Here is a 19,498-nt window from a genome sequence, read left to right on the forward strand (position 1 = left end):
ACAAATCACCATGTTTGTCATAACCAAGGAAAAGCCTTTATTGAAACAATATTGCAATCAAAATACTGAATGAAATTAAACTAAAATGTACAACAAAGTACATTAACTAAAAAAGGCTTTTATAAACAAGGAATGTTTGGTTCCATTTAATGTTTATACTGTTCCCTCTACTTTGCTAACCACACCCTTCCCCCACACGACATCCATCTTGTGCAAGTGAGCCTTGAAGGACTTGGAGAATGTGCTCTTAACGATATGCATCGGGACAGACTTGCCACTGAGGTAAACCTTGTTGAGACACTCAGGGAGCCAGGACTCTGAGCTCGGTGGCTTACCTACTCTCTCTGTCAAAGTGGCAGCATAGGAGAAAATGTAGCCCGTCATGAATGCGTCAAACCCTGCCCGGTGGGTACCTCCCTCCAGCTTCTTCCTCTTGGACTCTTCTTTCTTCTCTGCATCCGGTGTGGCCAGAGGCTGTGGCTCTGATACTCCATTTCTTTCCACCTCTTTGTCGGTCTTCATTTCCTCATCTGGAGACACAGCCTGTGGCTCTCTGACTCCGTTGCCTTCCTCCACCTTAGTCTTCAACTTCTCGTCGCTCTCTGGCCCCTGTGCCTGAGCCCCATCTACCAGCTCTGTGAGAGGGGGAGGTTTGGTGTCTTTGTCAGGGATTACCTGGTCCTGCTTTAGCTCCATATGGGGCTGCTTGCTCATGGGGGCACCTTCAACTTTCCCCTGAGAAGAGTTCTTTCTTTTCCTCTTCCGTTTCTTTTTCTTTTCATTGTGCTGGATGATTAGGTCAGTGTCATGTGACAAGGGACACTGTGACCCATTGGGGCACCAACCATAAGCCTGGAAAATACAGAAAACACAAGCTCAGTGGTAAACATGGTACGGATTACTGCATTACCATTATAAAAATAGTATATGAAATATCCTGGCACAGACATTTTAGGGATCCTTTAAAACAGAACCTGGTTTATGAGAAGTGATGTACTACTACTTACAGAGAAGCGCTGGCAAACATTGAGAAGTCCATCCGGGCTAAACCCAGCCAGACAGGGCCTATAGTCCACATAGTTGCTCAGGGGGCCTGAGTATTTGCAGAACTCCAGGAACAGATGGCGTCCACCACCACCAGCCTCAATCGACTTGCTGTTGTCCAGTTTGCTGTGAAAAAAATGACCACCACAAATAACTTAACTACCTCTTGAAATGTGGTGAATAAAGTATTCAGAACCCTTGACTTTCTCCACATTTTGTTAGGTTACTCTTCATTTTACCCATAGCCTGACTAGTCTCCGAGTCCCTGCTGCTGAAAAACATTCCCACAGCGTGATGCTGCCACCACCATGCTTCACCAGAGGGATGGTGCCTGGTTTCCTCCAGACGTGACACCTTGCATTCAGGCCAGCGTTCAATCTTGGTTTCATCAGACCAGAGAATCTTGTTTCTCATGGTCAGGTGCCTTTTTGCAAACTAAGCGGGCTGTCATGTGCCTTTTACCGAGGAGTGGCTTCCATCTGGCCAGTCAACCATAAAGGCCTGATTGGTGGAGTGCTGTAAAAATGGGAGAACCTTTCAGAAGGACAACCATCTCCACAGAGGAACTCTGGAGCTCTGTCAGAATGGCAATCGGAGGGCCTCCCGGTGGCGCAGTGGTCTAGGGCACTGCATTGCTAGCTGCGCCACCAGAGTCTCTGGGTTCGCGCAAGGCTCTGTCGCAGCCGGCCGCGACCGGGAGGTGACACACAATTGGCATAGCATCGTCCGGGTTAGGGAGGGTCTGGCCGGTAGGGATATCCTTGTCTCATCGCGCTCCAGCGACTCCTGTGGCGGGCCGGGCGCAGTGCGCGCTAACCAAGGGGGCCAGGTACACGGTGTTTCCTCCGACACATTGGTGCGGCTGGCTTCCGGGTTGGAGGCGCGCTGTGTTAAAGAAGCAGTGCGGCTTGGTTGGGTTGTACTTCGGAGGACGCATGGCTTTCGACCTTCGTCTCTCCCGAGCCCGTACGGGAGCTGTAGCGATGAGACAAGATAGTAATTACTAGCGATTGGATACCACGAAAATTGGGGAGAAAATGGGATAAAATGTATTTAAAAAAGAAAAAAAAAGAATGGCAATCAGGTTCTTGGTCACCTCTCGGAACAAGGCCCTTCTCCCGATTGCTCAGTTTGGCCGGGCGGCCAGCTCTAGGAAGTGTCTTTGAGTTTCCAAACTTCTTCCATTTAAGAATGATGGAGGCCACTGTTCTTGGGGACCTTCAATAATGCAGAAATGTTTTGGTACCCTTCCCCAGATCTGTGCCTCGACACAATCCTGTCTCGGAGCTCTATGGACAATTCCTTTGACATCATGGCTTGGTTTTTGCTCTGACATGCAGTGTCAAATCAAATTGTCACATGCACCGAATACAACCAGTGTAGACCTTACCGTGGGACCTCCTTATATAGTCAGGTGTGTGCCTTTCCATATCATGTCCAATCAATTGAATTTACCAAAAGGTGGACTCCAAGTTGTAGAAACATCAAGAATAATCAATGGAAACACACATGAGCTCAATTTCGAGTCTCATAGCAAAGGATCTGAATGTTTTTGGAAATAAGATATCTATTTTTAATACATTTGCAAACATTTCTAAAAACCTGTTTTCACTTTGTCATTATGGAAATCCATTCTAAAATAAGGCTGTAATGTAACAAAATGTGGAAGAAGTCAAGGGGTCGGGAATTTTTTCAGAATGCACTGTACTTATAAAAATGTTGTAGCAAACAGCACTGATATACTACCACAGCTTTACGGTCAGATTGAATTTAGGCCTTAGTCTATCAGATCAAGCATTAACTGGCAATAGCAGACACCTGCATAGCGGATGTCTTGGCGTTGTCAGAGGTGGAACTGCATTGGCTCAGTCAAAATCAGTGAGCAGCTGCTCTTGCAGTCATTGTCTCAAAGCCACACCCCCGTTAGAAGATCAGCACGAGAAAGTATAGGCTATATAGAAATAATTACAATCTAATTGAAAAATCTGTAAATAATACAGATTTCTATCAGCCTAATCTAGGTGTATATTACATATCAACTTCCAGCGTTCAAACGTATAAACAAGGCTGCATGGGGATTTTTGTTAATGCGACTACGTGCAGCCAATGGCAATGTCCGCTTTAGGTATAATGCCGGGAGCCACTTGTGGATTTGTGCGCTCCAATGCATTTTCACTTCCGACATGCCAAAACAATCGCTATGTGGATGTGATTGAATTGAGCCCTGAATATATTAGTATTTACTATACTAACCACTTCTTGTAGGCATACTCCAGGTAAGAGGCAGCAAAGCGCAGCTCATACTCTGTAGCGTACTTGGTGTCATAGATCCCAGCAGGGAACATCTGGGACAAGTCAGCAGTGAAAGTTCCTAGTTTATCTGGCAGTTGGGCATAGAAGCACTGATAAAGGAACACTATGTCAATCAAGCCATTGTGCAGCACCAAAGGCTTGCGAGCCCGTAGGAGTTCCACAAACAGCATCCTCATGTTCATTCCATGGGCATCCACTCCCTGGATACAAGAAAGGAATAGAACACTGGATCACTTCACCACTTGAAGGTAACAATTAGGAATAGTCCACAAAATAAAAGCTGCAGCCTAGTATCGTTTAAACCTGTGCATTTGTCTCTGTGGATCTGAGGGATTAACAACAAAATCTTGATCTCACCCTGTCATTGCCCCTGAGATAAGGGACACCTTCAGCATATTGTTTGTTGAAGTCAAATCCATGTTGCACCAGGAACTGCACGGACTGTGGTTCAATTACGTACTCCTCACTGCAGAGCAATGTCAGGTTGTACACCTGCACAAGGTACGTATCATCATCATCCTGGAAAGAGATCAGACATCAATTAATGTCAAACTGTATATTTAGCTTTCTGAATGTCAATGTGCAAAGGAGACCTTTACCTTGTTTTCAAGTTTCTTATAACAAGCAAACCCAAGGGAGAGAATGGAGCGTGTGCGAGCTGCATTGCATATGGCTTTGTAACGGTCATCTATGCATCTTAAAAATTAAAACAGAGATAGATCCAATGCAACACTTGAGATTGAGATACCATGGTGAAAGTACAATACATAATGAGAAAAAAAACATATTAAACTTCAATTAATAAACAGCCATACTCACTCTGCCAGCAAAGCTTTTCTATTTCCAAGGCCACTCAATTCCTGAAACAAAACATGCAGACAAACAGAATGACATTATTAGTGTCAACAGACCTACATAAAGGTTGTTGGGCCCATATAATTACATATAGAAGCCAATGTACGTAGCTAGCTATTTCTGTCTACTAAACTCGCTGTAGCTTGATGCGACACTTACCGTATCCAGCGCAATGAAGGAGGCCGTCTTGATTGCAAGGACCATAGTAGGCCACAGTTCTTTGAAATTTTCATTCTGCACATCAATAACAGGGACCACCATGGAGGATGTCATAGTTACCTGGTTAATATTTGAGCACAACCAAAATATTCAACGTCTGTAGCCTAATGTTAGCTAGCTAGCTAGCTAAAGACAGTGGGATCGAGTAACTAGACTTATTGAATGGCCGGGGAGCTCATTGCATGGTGTTTTCGGTTGTCCAATGAAAGCGTTCTGTTCACTAGTATGCGATATTCTTCACGATGTCCCAGTTGGAAAGATCCAAATTAATGGAGAATATGAAGCGTAATTTAACCTGCAAATATTCTAACGTGGTCTGAATAGGCCCTCTCAGATTTTCCGTCAATACACAAAGGACCACAGTAGGCGTGGACCGTTTTTGTTGTTGAAAATATTTGTTTTACCTTTCTGTAATCACTTAATTTTCAATATGGGGACAATTCCGACTAAATATATATGGTGTCTTTTCTTAGTCCCCATAAATCGAATTTTAATGCGTGAGATGTTGTATTTACTTCTCTTGAATAAATATTTGAAGCAGGCAGTTACTTGGATAGCGCATACCGGTGACGCCAGCAAACAACCGTTGGGGCAGGTGCGCCATTTTGGCTCAAACAGTCAGAATTTACTTTCTTTGCAATTTCATCTTTTTTGGCATGCTGCGAACATCGCTTAATATTTTTGTTAATGGTTGGGATGAGATCATGTTTCACCACATTCTGTATTTAGTGTTTTGTTTCCTATGAGAACAAGTGTAACGTTCTGGTAGCATTAGCCTCACCAAGCTATATGCTAGTTAGTTGTGTCGTTCGATTGCATCGCCAACAACACTGGCTGATGGTTAGCTTGTTAGCTACATTTAGCTGTTTTGACTTGTTAGCTCGCTAGATATGGGTGGGTGCTCCGCTCCAAATTGCTCAAACTCAACAACCATTGGGAAGCAACTGTTTCGTTTTCCAAAAGAGCCTATACGTAAGAAGAAATGGCTTGTAAACTGCCGGCGTAATTTTCTACCAACTCCACATTCCAGACTGTGTCAGGCAAGTTTATTATGGGTGGCTAACATTACTGGCTGGCTAGCTAGCTAGGTCCATCAGTGAACAGTTTCCTAACTCCAAATTAGGACAAAACACGTTGACAAGTTTGCCTACACATTTAATACCATAACGTTATTAGTTAATTGTAGTGCAATATAATGCACCAAGAGAAAATACATCAATATGTAGCCAGCTAACGTTAATCATACAGCTATGTCTTGCAGAACCATTTTGAGCTGAGTCAGTTTGAAGAAATCGCCAGGTCGCCAGCAGGGGGAAAGAAGCTGAAACCAAATGCCATCCCCACTCTTTTCAATGTGCGAGATCCACCTTATCCCGTAACCCCACAGATAGTGCTACCACTCAAGCCAGAGCCAGGTAACTTAACTTTTTATTTATTTCTCAATCACATTAACATATGTGAAATTAAATATTGATAGATTACCAGATAGCACACAATTGTCAGATAGAAGCCTAATGCAAATGCTGGTCCTGTTGATCTCACACAACTGTTTATTCCTGATCGTAACAGTGGATCAAATGACTGAGTCAAATGTGTTGTTAATGCTCTGTCTATCTAGTGGAGAGGGATCTCAATGTGGGGGATCATGGCTACGCACGACGGCAAACAACTCTGGGCATGGAGGAAGATGATGCTGATGAACTACACAAGGCAGAGGAACGTCCCTGCATCCATTGTCAACATTACAGAACACTGCTGGAACAAGAAATGCAACACACAGCCAGATTACAGAAAGAGGTGTGGTGCTAGCTCCTTTTTCTCAACAATTTCAAAATATTGCCTCATATTAGATGAAACAACTTTCTCCATTCAAACTTTTTCAGTGGAAGTTATTGTTATGCAATGGACCCTTCAATCGTTCAGTTATTAGAATGATTTTACAGGTAAGAACAACAACGTTTTGGGAAAATCTTTGAAAAGACAACACTTCAACATGTATGTTCTCTTCTTTTGTGTAGGTAGAGGGAATGAAAAAGCGAATGTTCAGACTGGACAGAATAGAGAGGGGCCTCCAGACATTTCTGTATGAAGACCAGGTCCGCGCCCTGACACTGACCAAGCGTTCCCGGAGAGCTGTGTGGTCCCACGAGACAGTGCTGAAGGCCCGTAAGATCCGATGTGCGGTCGGTGGCAAAGGTTATGAATTCCTCCGGGAGTTAGGCTACCCCCTGCCCTCTTATAGAACTTTATGCAACCGCCTGGATAACAAAATCATGTTGACGACAGCCATGGGGTGTGATGAGCTGGCAGAGCTAGGTCTAGGAATCATATCCACATGTGATAGTCCAGAGGGAGATGGGGACGATGAGGCTTTCATTGGAGTGATCTCATGAAAGAGAGATTTTAAATTAATTTATTTCAGTGTGTGTTTCATTTTACAGGACAATATAGCAAAGACTGACTGTATGACAGCTAGTAGGCCTATGTGGTGAAGAAAATGTGGAAGCATATGCACAATGGGAGATGTGTGTGTTAATGCAGAGGTGTCAAACATACGGCCCGGGGGGTTTGAGGAAAAATAAGTATATATTTTTTTAATTGTTGGGGGGTAACAAACTCAATATACTTTAAAATGACTAAAACCAATTTTAAATTATTATAAAGGACCTTTATATTCATACAGTTTTATGACTGTCTAGCTCGCTAATAAAAGCTAGATAGTTAGGGAGCATTGAAAATTCCAACAATTATGGATTGAGGACTATGTTATCAAATTTTCAGCGTGGCCCACCAGGCCATGATGAAGACCGGATGTGGCTCCCAGGACAAAATGAGAAACCAAGAACACGTTTTGAAGGGATACTTCAGGACACGAAGACATACAAATGGTATCCACAAGTTCATCTGACAATGGGGAAATAGATAAAGGGCCTCGTTGCTTTAAAGGGATACTTCAGGATTTTGGCATTCTTGATTTTGGACTTGGTTTCACATAAGTGGTTTTCAGAATGGTTTACTTATGCTAAAAAATGTGGTGTTTATTTTGGTGAAGGAAACATAAGCTCCATCAAAACTATAAAGAGCAGCAGTCTGCCTAATGCTTTAAAGCTGCAATATCAAGCCACCTTTCTGTGCTCAATATGGGGCCATAATTCAGAAGCTAATCATTTGCTGTACTGCAGATGGCCATTTATTTTATTGCTGAGAATGTTTGACAAATACTAAGGAAGAGCAGAATTCTAACCACTGTTTCCAGAGTTTGCATTTGCCCCCCCATTGTCACTTATGTTAAGTGGACAAATTGGAGGAGTAGGTTATATTTTGTCATGGGAATCAGTTTAGCTGCATTTGGAAACTGCAGTGCAGTATACAGCCTTTGGAGAACTGTGGTACCTGCATTATATACTGGCTGCGTCCCCTGAACTCAGGCTGAATAACCTGAGGCTTATTTTGTTACAATCACTAATGGGATGTTTGCTAGAAAGCAGAACCTCTTGGTGGGAGGAGGTTTGTAGACAACATACTAAAGGGGCAGGCGAGCATACCCTGATTGATCAAAACAATGGTACTGTAGAAGAAGAATAAATCTATATTTTAAGTAGGCTGCTTGTGACTTTATTTTTTGGGGGTGTTGAAGCATTCACATGTATCACTCCAATAAAGGGTGAAACATTATTTTGCATAGGAGACAATACCTTACTCATAGAACTGTAATGACTCGATTCTATCAAACTGATTCATGTTACAGGAACTACAGTGCATTTGGAAAGTATTCAGACTCCTTAACTTTTTCCACATTTTGTTTACCTTACAGCCTTGTTCTAAAATTGATAAAATAAAACATTTTCCTCATCAATACCCCATAATGACAAAGCGAAAACAGATTTTTAGAAATGTTTGCAAATCTATAAATAATTAAACAAAATAACTTATTTAAAATATTCAGACCCTTTGCTATGAGACTCGAAAGCTTAAAAACAGCAGTGTAACATTTTTGGTTAGTTGTGTCAGTCCAGTTATGTCGTTCAGTCGTTTATTTTAATTGAGTACTGTACTTAGCAGAGACAATAGCTATTTTCCTTGCTAGAGATGCATTTGAAGATTTGCAATGAGAATCAAATCTGAAAATGAACTTCTGACATTGCCCTCTCTTTCCTGGAACTCTTTTTAGGTGAGGTTGGGAGAAGATGATGCAGGGTCTCTTTACTCTGAGGCTGTATGCTGCTCTGCCAGGGCTCCTATGGGCATCGCCTCTGTTAGTAGAATGGGACAATGATGCCTCCCAGATCTGCAAGCCGGCACCGCGCTGGGAGATCAAGGGCCATGGGGCCCCCATGAAGGGGCCGCTTGGAAATGTAGTCGTTCTGGCTCACACAGGCCTCCAAGTAAGAGAGAAGTCTTCAGAATCTGCCTGGCATAATTACTGTGGGCCTACTGTAACATACTGTTATTATACCACTGTGGAAAGATTTGGGGGGGAAATCCTAATGATGTGGTAATGTATTTTCAAACAAATTGATGTTGATGAAATGCTGCCGGTGATCCATTTCAGAAAGTTGTTAAGAGCAGCCTACCCAAATATACAATATTCAAATGATGATAGAATGGGGAGGAGTAAATATCGCCATCTGTATCACGTTTGCCCTATCTTTGTCCCGCTGAGTAGACTAGAAGGCCTGCATGACAAGCTGCTCCGCAGCAACCTGACAGACACGTCTTTCCTCATTGTGAATGAGTGGGAGGTCCAGTCCGAAGCCATGTACTGGGAACGGAAGAGGAGGGCCCCCCCGGGTATCCCTGTCTACCTACAGGATGACGTCTGGGAGGCCCTATATGGAAACATGGATAACTTCCTGGTATATGACAGGTAAGAAGGGAATGAAACACTGCCACTACATCGCTCTCCAACCAAGGTGCAGGGATTGAGGAGCAAAAACCCTGATGAAGGCTTAGGGCCGAAATGCCTTGGTTTTACTTCAAACAATAAAGAAGCACTTTTATCAACTTCCACTGTCCTCCAAGACTTGCTGAATAACCTCTTCACTTCAATACGACAGGTAAGAGCCATCACAGAGGGGTCCTTCTGTGGGACAGCCCAAGTCCATATTATTTCTCAGAATTATAAATGTTCCATGAATAAGGAATGGGATTGTATTGATTGAAGGCAACATGTCAGCACTAATCTAAAGTTTACCACTGCTCTTTGACTTTAATGGTATGAAGTATCTGTCAGGTTTAAATTAGATATTTTCTATCTACAGAGATCTTTGTAATTGGTGTGACACCTTATTCATGTGGCCATGGATCTCTCTTCTCGCTGACAGATGTGGGAGACTGACGTGCCACATAGTTCTGCCCTACAGCTTCCTCCACTACCCTATATAGATGCAGCTGTCAGAGCCACTTACCACAAGGACATCTATGGCAACTGCACCATGAGTGAAAGCACACTTCTAAAGGGAATGACAGACATTTCATTTCTGTTTGGCTCGTCATAGTAGTCAGTAGTAGAAAACACTACTGTCTGCTGTAGTGCCCCCATTGGAATAGAATGTGTAGAACAGGAACACACCCTACCTATAATGGGAACTGATTCTGAATAATAATGAGATCGCTTTGTGGCTCTCCCAGGTGATGTCTTTTTAGCTCGTACCTATTTTGTTAACTTTAGTGCGTTCTACTGTTATGCAGGAATCCAAATGGAGTTACTCAGCTGGGTGGAATAGCAGACAGCGAAACGAGTCTCTGAGCAGCGCAGGAATGGCTGTTAACGAGACAGACAGTACAGTGGCAGATTGAAGCAACCCAGTTACAGATGTTGTCTGAGGGGGGGTGGTAACATGCCAAACATACATCACCAGCAGCAGCACCACCACAACCATGGGTCAGACAGATAAACAGGACTCCAATTAACACCGTCTGTGTAGTTGTTGAGATGAGTAATAGTTAGCATGGTGGTGGGGGCTTGTGTCAGTGACTTGACTGTCTGATAAATAGTTTTGTATGAATTCAGTTCGATTTTGTCTGTGCCTGTCAATTGTATCTGATAAAGTAAACCTGTACAGTAAACTGGAGTCATTTGGCCCTTGGAATACAGTATGTCTTCCCTACATGTGGTCAGGTGACATGTTCTACTCTCTGCTATGAAGTCTGTAGGGCAAACCTTACTGAGGTGTCTGTAGACAGATGCTGTCCTGAGGAAAACGGGACTGACAGTCACTGAACCCATGCAGGGCAGTGTGCTGGACTTCAGGGTATACTTAGGCATCCAAAATGTAGGTTCCAGGTTGCTGGTTGTTCCATGGTCAGATACTGGTTATTCACAGGCATGTAGCCTAAGCCTACTATGTTCTATATAACTAATCTAAATGCACAATTAAAAGTATGATGATGTATGAATGTAATCAAAATAAGTTCAATATGTTGTGTTCATAAACGGTGGACTTATTTTGCTTGTCTTCAGTTACTGTCAGTGGATACAGTGACGAAACCGAATATGAATACATCATCAGAATAAAGTGACATAAGACAGGCGTCAAGGACAGTGGGGAGGGGGCAGCCAGAAGTAGGGAATTCCAAATGTTGTTTGAGAAAATGGGTCTAGTCTGACCTCAAACTGAGGAACAACTCAGCTGCTCTATTACTGATGTGCCGGAGAAGAGAGGTTGGTGACCTGCATTCCCAGTTGAATTAGTTTTACCTTGCTCCTAATGATCTGTGAGCCATATATTATAAATTAGCAGCAGGGCCACATCTCAGTGTCAGTAGTGTTTCACTTTTATGTCAACTAATGAATTTCCCAAATAATAGGACAATATTAATGTTCATGTTTGGGCCTAGGCCTATATCTAATCTATTCACCATTCTTTAAATCCCTTAATTGTTTTCAAGTTAAATAAGTGCTCACAAGTGGGCAAGGCATTAAATAGATAGGCTAAAACACCATGCGCAGCAGATGGATTACTTTATTGCCGCGCGGGGTGATGGTACGCGATAACTCAGGTCAGATATAATCGTCAACACTGGGAAAATGGCGCGCTGGACGGCAGACAAATTCAACAATCTCCATGTCATGGTTCGGTGGTCTGCGACCGTCAGATCAGCAATTTGTGCAAACCGGTCGATGAGTGCAGGCTACGAAGTACGTTCTATTCAGTTTGCACCGGAACATAGACTATTAGAGCCTATTATAAATTACTGTCGTATGACAAAATCATTTGTCATTTCTAAAGTTGTGTTAAAATGAATGCCCCTCTAGTCTAGACTCTAGTGGTATAGCCAAGGGAAATGCCTTCATCATCACTACTATTTATGCCAACAACACCTTATTATTTGATTTAGGGCTGTGTTACACTTTCTATGAAGATTTCTTTCACAGAAGAGTATGTTAAATCTTTTGTAGGCGACAGGGAATTAAAACAGAAAAGGTTGGATGTTGAATAAGTGTGGTTGTGTAAGGGATTTTCTAAATCCTCCTGAAGCAAGAAGCGAATCCAGCTGGCCAACTGACTTGAGTAGACTATCAACAAAACGGCTGCCATGCTTCAGTGGATCTTTTATAAGTAGCTGTCATATATTTCTGTGCAGGTTTTACAATTGTGTCCCATTCCATAATGTACCAATCTGACGTTAGATGGCAGTACTGTCGTGTTCATAAACATTTCCATATGAGGAATGGTATATGAGTGGTGAAATTGGGTAAACTTCTAGGAGTCATTTATTGTAGTTTCATTAGTCAGGATTGACTTTATATAATGTAAATTGGTAACTGAATATAACGAATCACAGCGTTTAGGTATTTAATCACAGCGTTTAGCGTTTAGGTATGGCCACAACATGGCAGAAAATCCAACTGTTCTACCAATGAGTGCTAGAGAATGGAGGTAACTAAGTCTTCTGTGCTTCTAAAACCAGACACAGTGCTCACTGAAGTTCTCAGTACAACACCAATTTCTTAAACTATAGTAATGCTGTCTATATGTCCTTCACCTGTGCCAATTACCTGCATCCACATGTGCTACCTGCTCCTCATAAGGGTGGGCCCCAAGCTGATGGCTCAGACAGCCAGTCAACCTCAGCCTGTGCTCATCGTTTACAACTTTGCCATGGTCTGCATGTCTGCCTGCATGTTCTAAGAGGTATGGAAACGGGAACGCATGGACAACTTGTAGCTATTTTACCCATCTTGAATGCTTTAGATCTGTTGTACACAGTACCTATCTATATCCTTGTTATATACTCTGCAAATATGTGATGATGATTATCCATTTCTCTACCTGTAAACGTATAGTATTTTAACATGTTTTTCTTCCTTTTTTTATTTTATAATTGGATTGTTTATTTATTCACAGATTCACAAATAATATTATAAATCAAATCTCATTTTAATGGTCACATACACATGGTTAGCAGATGTTTTTGCGAGTGTAGCGAAATGCTTGGGCTTTTAGTTCCGACAGTGCAGTAATATCTAACAAGTAATCTAACAATTTCACAACAACTACCTAATACACACAAATCTAAGTAAAGGGATGGAATAAGAATATATACATATATGGATGAGCGATGATCGAGCGGCATAGGCAAGATGCAATCGATGGTATAAAATACAGTATATACATATGAGATGAGTAATGCAAGATATGTAAACATTATTAAAGTGACTAGTGATCCATTTATTAAAGTGGCCAATGATTTCAAGTCTATTTAGGCAGCAGCCTCTCTGTGTTAGTGATGGCTGTTTAACAGTCATATTATAGCTTCTTGTTCAACAGTTGCAACAAGGTTACTTAATATTGCTGCCTACAGCATGGTGTTTCAAGGTTTTGGCAATGTTTTCCACGGATACTGCTCAGAAAAGTAGCCTATAATTAGATTTGTACTGTGCCCTTCGCCAATGAATCACGTAATTGAAATCATACCTGCTATGGATCGTACATTTCTCACCCTCTTCACAGGGAATAGTCTTATCTGGATGCTCAGGACATAAAAGTCTTCTTTATTTTTGTTGTTGTTGAGCAAATATGTATTTGTTCAGTAATTCTTTGGGTTGGGGGGGGTTACAGTTACATTATCCAATTAAAATGATACGTTTATAAAACATGTACACAGGCTTTAACTCAAAAGATAAACATATTTTCATTCTTCCTCAGTTCACAGCGTCATCCTGGTTGGCAAACTATAGTTTATTATGTCAGCCTGTGGACTACAGCACTACAGCACTGGCAATGTCAGTGAGCTGGTTCTCCACTAGCCTACCTGGTTAAATAAAGATGAAATACATTTTTTTTTAAATGCTGGTAACAAAGTTTCTCTCATATCATCCACTGCAGTGCATTGCAATTGCCTTGATATACAGATGTAAATGATTTCTAACCTAAAACTACTGCTGAAATGTCTCCTCTCTGTGTTCTGAACAGATGGCCAAGGTCTGCTGGTGGTTTTACTCCTCCAAAGTCATCGAGCTCAGTGATATTGTAAGTACACGTTGGCGATTCTACTATCCCAGGTGGAAGCAAAAACGGTGGAAGCCGCACCACTTGGACTATATTTACATCTCTTATTTTAATACATTTTATGTGCTGTCTATGTGACTAATGTCTGTAAAACTATCTAACTCCTGAGGATTTGTTTTCGGTATTTCTTGTCATATTCTTGTATAACGGTCATGTTAATTACACAAATATGACATGTCTCTTCCTGGTGTTCTTCATCCTGAGGAAGAAGAACAGTCACTTGACCTTCCTACATGTCTACCGCCACGGCACCATGATCTTCAACTGGTGTGCTAGGGTCAAGTACATGGCAGGAGTACGTCCCATTCACATCACTACAGCAGGGCCAGTGTTTAATTTACCCGGTGTTAAACACAGACAATAGTCTCCTGTCTTTAACAGTATGACACTGCACAATCTATTTCTTGTATCTGCTTCCTGCTCGGTCTTGGTTGAAAGAATGATTATGCTTTTCATACTTGTTCTTCTGGAGATATACAGTGCACACACCCACGCACTGAAATGCACCTGACATTTCAATGAGTCTGGAACACATGCAACGATACCCACAGTGTCCTTGGAACTGTTTCATACCCCTGCTATTTGAAAAATACATTTGCCACGGTGAAAGCAGCGGTGATCAAACTAGACTAGCAAGGATTGGAACAGAATGGCAAAGATTAAGACAAGCTTTTGGCACTGAGATGCTCTATAATTTGTTTAAAATGGCAGTGAGTTTGCAGAAAACAGCTGGCGGTGCATCTTAGTGCAGCATTTACCCTCCTTTTGGTTTAAAGATAGTAAACACAGCCTGGCTATTTTATTTCACATCGCATGTCCTAAGACAGACAGATGGGCGGTTAGTCACACTTTGAGATTAAATCAAGATGTTGCTATTCAATTAAAGAACCCAGCTTTAGAAACAAGTTAAACACAACTGACCTTGTATTAAAACAGTGAATAACTATAAACATACCACGGAAGGAATAGCAAATTCTCTGGGTATTTTGTGTCTTCCTCCCTCCAGGCTTCCTTATAGGCCTTATCAACTCATTGGTGCATGTGGTGATATAAACTACATGGCCAAAAGTATGTGGACACATGCTCATGGGCATTAATATGGAGTTGGTCCGCCATTTGCTGCTATAACAGCCTCCACTCTTCTGGGAAGGCTGCTGCAGGGACTTGCTTCCATTCAGCCACAAGAGCATTAGTGAGATTGGGCACTGATGTTGGGCCTGGCTCACAGTCGCCGTTCCAATTCATCCCAAAGGGGTTCGATTGGGTTGAGGTCAGGCTCTATTCAGGCCAGTCAGGTTCTTCCACACCGATCTCGACAAACCATTTCTGTATGGATCTGACTTTGTCATGCTGTTTAGGGAAAGGCCCTTACCCAAACTGTTGCCACAAAGTTGAAAGCACAGAATCGTCTAGAATGTCATTGTATGCTATAGCGTTAAGATTTCCCTTCACTGGAACTAAGGGGCCTAGCCCAAACCATGAAAATCAGCCCCAGACCATTATTCCTCCTCCACCAAACTTTACTGTTGGAAGGTAGAGTTCTCCTGGAATCCGCCAAACCCAGATTTGTCTGTCGGACTGCCAGATAGTGAAGCATGATTCATCACTCCAGAACGCGTATCCACTGCTCAAGAGTTGAATGACAGTGAGCTTTACACCACTCCAGCCAACGTTTGGCATTGCGCATGGTTATCTTAGGCTTGTGTGCGGCTGCATCGGCCATCAAAACCCATTTCATGAAGCTCCAGACGAACATGAGGATTTGAACTCTTTCTTATTGGTCTATTAACTAATTTTACAGCATGTTGATGTCACCATGCAAGGCCACAACTCCCTTCCACCAAAACAGGCTGAAATATAGTGGCCAGTGTATTATTGGTGTACCAAGACAATACGATAATATGTATTGAGCATTAGTGCCAACTCATTCTTTGCTTGTTAGTTTCCTCATTTGGTCCTGATGTGGTTTATTGTACTCTTTCTATGGGCTCTACAACTGTATAGTTTAAATGTAGTCACACTAGAAGTCCACAACTAAGATTTCTTCTTATTGACGCTGGTTATGTTGACCCTCTATGACCCCAGCTCCACTTCCTCATAGTGACCATCTACACCAGCACCAACCTGTTCACTGACTGCGAAACCTCTACCAGAGCTAGCTCACCAAGAACAGCAAACAGACTTGAAAGGAATGCAGAGGCAAATGTTACACATTTTATGTAATTAATACTGTATTTTGTAAAAAATATTGATCTATTTATTGACCAATCATGTTCAAGTAAAGCAGGTCTCTATCTGCTGGCCTATGTTTCTGTTCCAACCTTCCCTACCAGCTGTGGGATAACAAACACACACAGACACCCAGAGCAAGCCCTCTCCCGTTCCCTCCCAGCTGTGGGATAACAAACACACACAGACACCCAGAGCAAGCCCTCTCCCGTTCCCTCCCAGCTGTGGGATAACAAACACACACAGACACCCAGAGCAAGCCCTCTCCCGTTCCCTCCCAGCTGTTGGATAACAAACACACAGACACCCAGAGCAAGCCCTCTCCTTTTCCCTCCCAGCTGTGGGATAACAAACACACACAGACACCCAGAGAAAGCCCTCTCCCGTTCCCTCCCAGCTGTGGGATAACAAACACACACAGACACCCAGAGCAAGCCCTCTCCTTTTCCCTCCCAGCTGTGGGATAACAAACACCCAGAGCAAGCCCTCTCCTTTTCCCTCCCAGTTGTGGGATAACAAACACACACAGACACCCAGAGCAAGCCCTCTCCCATTCCCTCCCAGCTGTGGGATAACAAACACACACAGACACCCAGAGCAAGCCCTCTCCTTTTCCCTCCCAGCTGTGGGATAACAAACACCCAGAGCAAGCCCTCTCCTTTTCCCTCCCAGTTGTGGGATAACAAACACACACAGACACCCAGAGCAAGCCCTCTCCCATTCCCTCCCAGCTGTGGGATAACAAACACACAGACACCCAGAGCAAGCCCTCTCCTTTTCCCTCCCAGCTGTGGGATAACAAACACACACAGACACCCAGAGCAAGCCCTCTCCCGTTCCCTCCCAGCTGTGGGATAACAAACACACACAGACACCCAGAGCAAGCCCTCTCCCGTTCCCTCCCAGCTGTGGGATAACAAACACACACAGACACCCAGAGCAAGCCCTCTCCCGTTCCCTCCCAGCTGTTGGATAACAAACACACAGACACCCAGAGCAAGCCCTCTCCTTTTCCCTCCCAGCTGTGGGATAACAAACACACACAGACACCCAGAGAAAGCCCTCTCCCGTTCCCTCCCAGCTGTGGGATAACAAACACACACAGACACCCAGAGCAAGCCCTCTCCTTTTCCCTCCCAGCTGTGGGATAACAAACACCCAGAGCAAGCCCTCTCCTTTTCCCCCCCAGTTGTGGGATAACAAACACACACAGACACCCAGAGCAAGCCCTCTCCCATTCCCTCCCAGCTGTGGGATAACAAACACACACAGACACCCAGAGCAAGCCCTCTCCTTTTCCCTCCCAGCTGTGGGATAACAAACACACAGACACCCAGAGCAAGCCCTCTCCTTTTCCCTCCCAGCTGTGGGATAACAAACACACACAGACACCCAGAGAAAGCCCTCTCCCGTTCCCTCCCAGCTGTGGGATAACAAACACACACAGACACCCAGAGCAAGCCCTCTCCTTTTTCCCTCCCAGCTGTGGGATAACAAACACCCAGAGCAAGCCCTCTCCTTTTCCCTCCCAGCTGTAGGATAACAAACACACAGACACCCAGAGCAAGCCCTCTCCCGTTCCCTCCCAGCTGTGGGATAACAAACACACACAGACACCCAGAGCAAGCCCTCTCCCGTTCCCTCCCAGCTGTGGGATAACAAACACACACAGACACCCAGAGCAAGCCCTCTCCTTTTCCCTCCCAGCTGTGGGATAACAAACACACAGACACCCAGAGCAAGCCCTCTCCCGTTCCCTCCCAGCTGTGGGATAACAAACACACACAGACACCCAGAGCAAGCCCTCTCCCATTCCCTCCCAGCTGTGGGATAACAAACACACACAGACACCCAGAGCAAGCCCTCTCCCGTTCCCTCCCAGCTGTGGGATAACAAACACACACAGACACCCAGAGCAAGCCCTCTCCCGTTCCCTCCCAGCTGTGGGATAACAAACACACACAGACACCCAGAGCAAGCCCTCTCCCGTTCCCTCCCAGCTGTGGGATAACAAACACACACAGACACCCAGAGCAAGCCCTCTCCCGTTCCCTTCCAGCTGTGGGATAACAAACACACACAGACACCCAGAGCAAGCCCTCTCCCATTCCCTCCCAGACCCCTTTTGGTCATTAGGAATGAAATCTCACTGGTGACTCTGCCAAATTGAAATAAACCCGAGCAGGCCTCCTGTGGCACTTAATTTGTTTTAGGAGTCATTGGCTGGGAGGTTAGCCAATCGCCAGTCAGCAGGCAGCCTGCAACTGCCACCCTGAGCCACTCCCTCCCGGTCTCTGTTCTGTTAGGATTCCCAGTAACCCCCCTTCCTCACCCATCACCCCCTGTCCCATCCGCCCTCCCGTTCCCCCAACATTCACGACAGTACACCAGGGACCCAATATTAGATGCTCTATCATGACACAAGGCGAGACCCAGATGCAGACACAAGAGGCAGATAGTTGGGAGTCTTACAATATTTAATAATCCAATAGGATAAGGCAAGAGAATGGTCTTGGACAGGCAAAAGGGTCAAAAACAGTTCAGAGTCCAAAAGGTACCTAAGGGCAAGCAGAATCAAGGTCAGGGCAGGAATCAAGGTCAGGGCAGGCAGGATGATCAGGCAGGCGGAAAAGTAGTCCATAGTCAGGAAGGGGTCAAAACCGGGAAGACTATCAAAAAGAGAATGGCAAAGGAGAATGAGAATAGCAAAGGAGAATGAGAAAAACACGCTGGTTGACTTGACAAACATACAAGACGAACTGGCACAGAGAGACAGGAAACACAGGGATAAATACACTGGGGGAAATAAGCGACACTTGGAGGGGGCAGAGACAATCACAAGGACAGGTGAAACAGATCAGGGCGTGACATGCTCATCAATTGGCTTCACCGCCTTGTTGTCTTAGTTCTCTCTTTATGTAGTGTTGTGGTGTCTCTCTTGTCGTGATGTGTGTTTTGTCCTATATTTTTAATCCCATCCCCCGTCCCCGCAGGTGGCCTTTTGCCTTTTGTTAGAATTTGTTCTTAACTGACTTGCCTAGTTAAATAAATAAAAAATATATTATTAAAATCAAGCCCTAGACAAGTCAAATCAGGTGTTTTTGTCCAGGGCTACAACAAAAATGTGTGCTGTTGGGAAACACTAGACTATAATCTAAAAAATGTTAGCTGAAATGGGATAATTGACTGTCAGTGACTGACACAACAGGAGGAAAACTGCTAATGCACAACCACATATCGAAACTGCACCTTGTGTTCTACTATTCTAACTCTCAACAGTAAGCTGAGAGCCTGACTGAACCCCCACCCACTAAAAAACTCCC

At 43.8% G+C, this 19,498-nt stretch overlaps 2 protein-coding genes and 1 pseudogene across 2 annotated transcripts; 2 read left to right on the plus strand and 1 right to left on the minus strand.

Moving 5' to 3' along the window:
- Window positions 1-13: 13 nt before the first annotated feature.
- Window positions 14-4,776, minus strand: LOC129824039 (target of EGR1 protein 1-like). Its single transcript, XM_055883319.1, has 7 exons — window positions 4,372-4,776; window positions 4,177-4,217; window positions 3,957-4,053; window positions 3,715-3,876; window positions 3,298-3,557; window positions 1,008-1,170; window positions 14-852 (listed from the first exon to the last, which is right to left on the minus strand). Exons 1-7 carry the CDS (start codon window positions 4,483-4,485, stop codon window positions 154-156), a joined length of 1,536 nt encoding a protein of 511 aa, XP_055739294.1. The 5' UTR covers window positions 4,486-4,776; the 3' UTR covers window positions 14-153.
- A 95-nt stretch (window positions 4,777-4,871) lies between these two features.
- Window positions 4,872-8,032, plus strand: LOC129824040 (THAP domain-containing protein 1-like). Its single transcript, XM_055883320.1, has 4 exons — window positions 4,872-5,471; window positions 5,693-5,846; window positions 6,050-6,228; window positions 6,450-8,032. Exons 1-4 carry the CDS (start codon window positions 5,322-5,324, stop codon window positions 6,822-6,824), a joined length of 858 nt encoding a protein of 285 aa, XP_055739295.1. The 5' UTR covers window positions 4,872-5,321; the 3' UTR covers window positions 6,825-8,032.
- Window positions 6,543-10,879, plus strand: LOC129824603 (selenoprotein Pb-like; annotated as a pseudogene).
- The last annotated feature ends 8,619 nt before the right edge of the window (window positions 10,880-19,498 follow it).

This window comes from Salvelinus fontinalis, chromosome 26, assembly GCF_029448725.1.
Source record: "Salvelinus fontinalis isolate EN_2023a chromosome 26, ASM2944872v1, whole genome shotgun sequence".
NCBI lineage: Eukaryota > Metazoa > Chordata > Actinopteri > Salmoniformes > Salmonidae > Salvelinus > Salvelinus fontinalis.

Excerpts from the sequence above, each read along its gene's own strand:
- LOC129824039 (XM_055883319.1), bottom strand. The coding sequence starts at position 4,485 with ATGACATCCTCCATGGTGGTCCCTGTTATTGATGTGCAGAATGAAAAT. Across the intron at positions 3,877-3,956 it reads ATAAGAAACTTGAAAACAAG|GATGATGATGATACGTACCT; the intron begins GTAAAGGTCTCC and ends ATCTCTTTCCAG. Across the intron at positions 3,558-3,714 it reads ATCTCAGGGGCAATGACAGG|GGAGTGGATGCCCATGGAAT; the intron begins GTGAGATCAAGA and ends TCTTGTATCCAG.
- LOC129824040 (XM_055883320.1), top strand. The coding sequence starts at position 5,322 with ATGGGTGGGTGCTCCGCTCCAAATTGCTCAAACTCAACAACCATTGGG. Across the intron at positions 5,472-5,692 it reads CACATTCCAGACTGTGTCAG|AACCATTTTGAGCTGAGTCA; the intron begins GCAAGTTTATTA and ends TATGTCTTGCAG. Across the intron at positions 6,229-6,449 it reads CAGCCAGATTACAGAAAGAG|GTAGAGGGAATGAAAAAGCG; the intron begins GTGTGGTGCTAG and ends TCTTTTGTGTAG.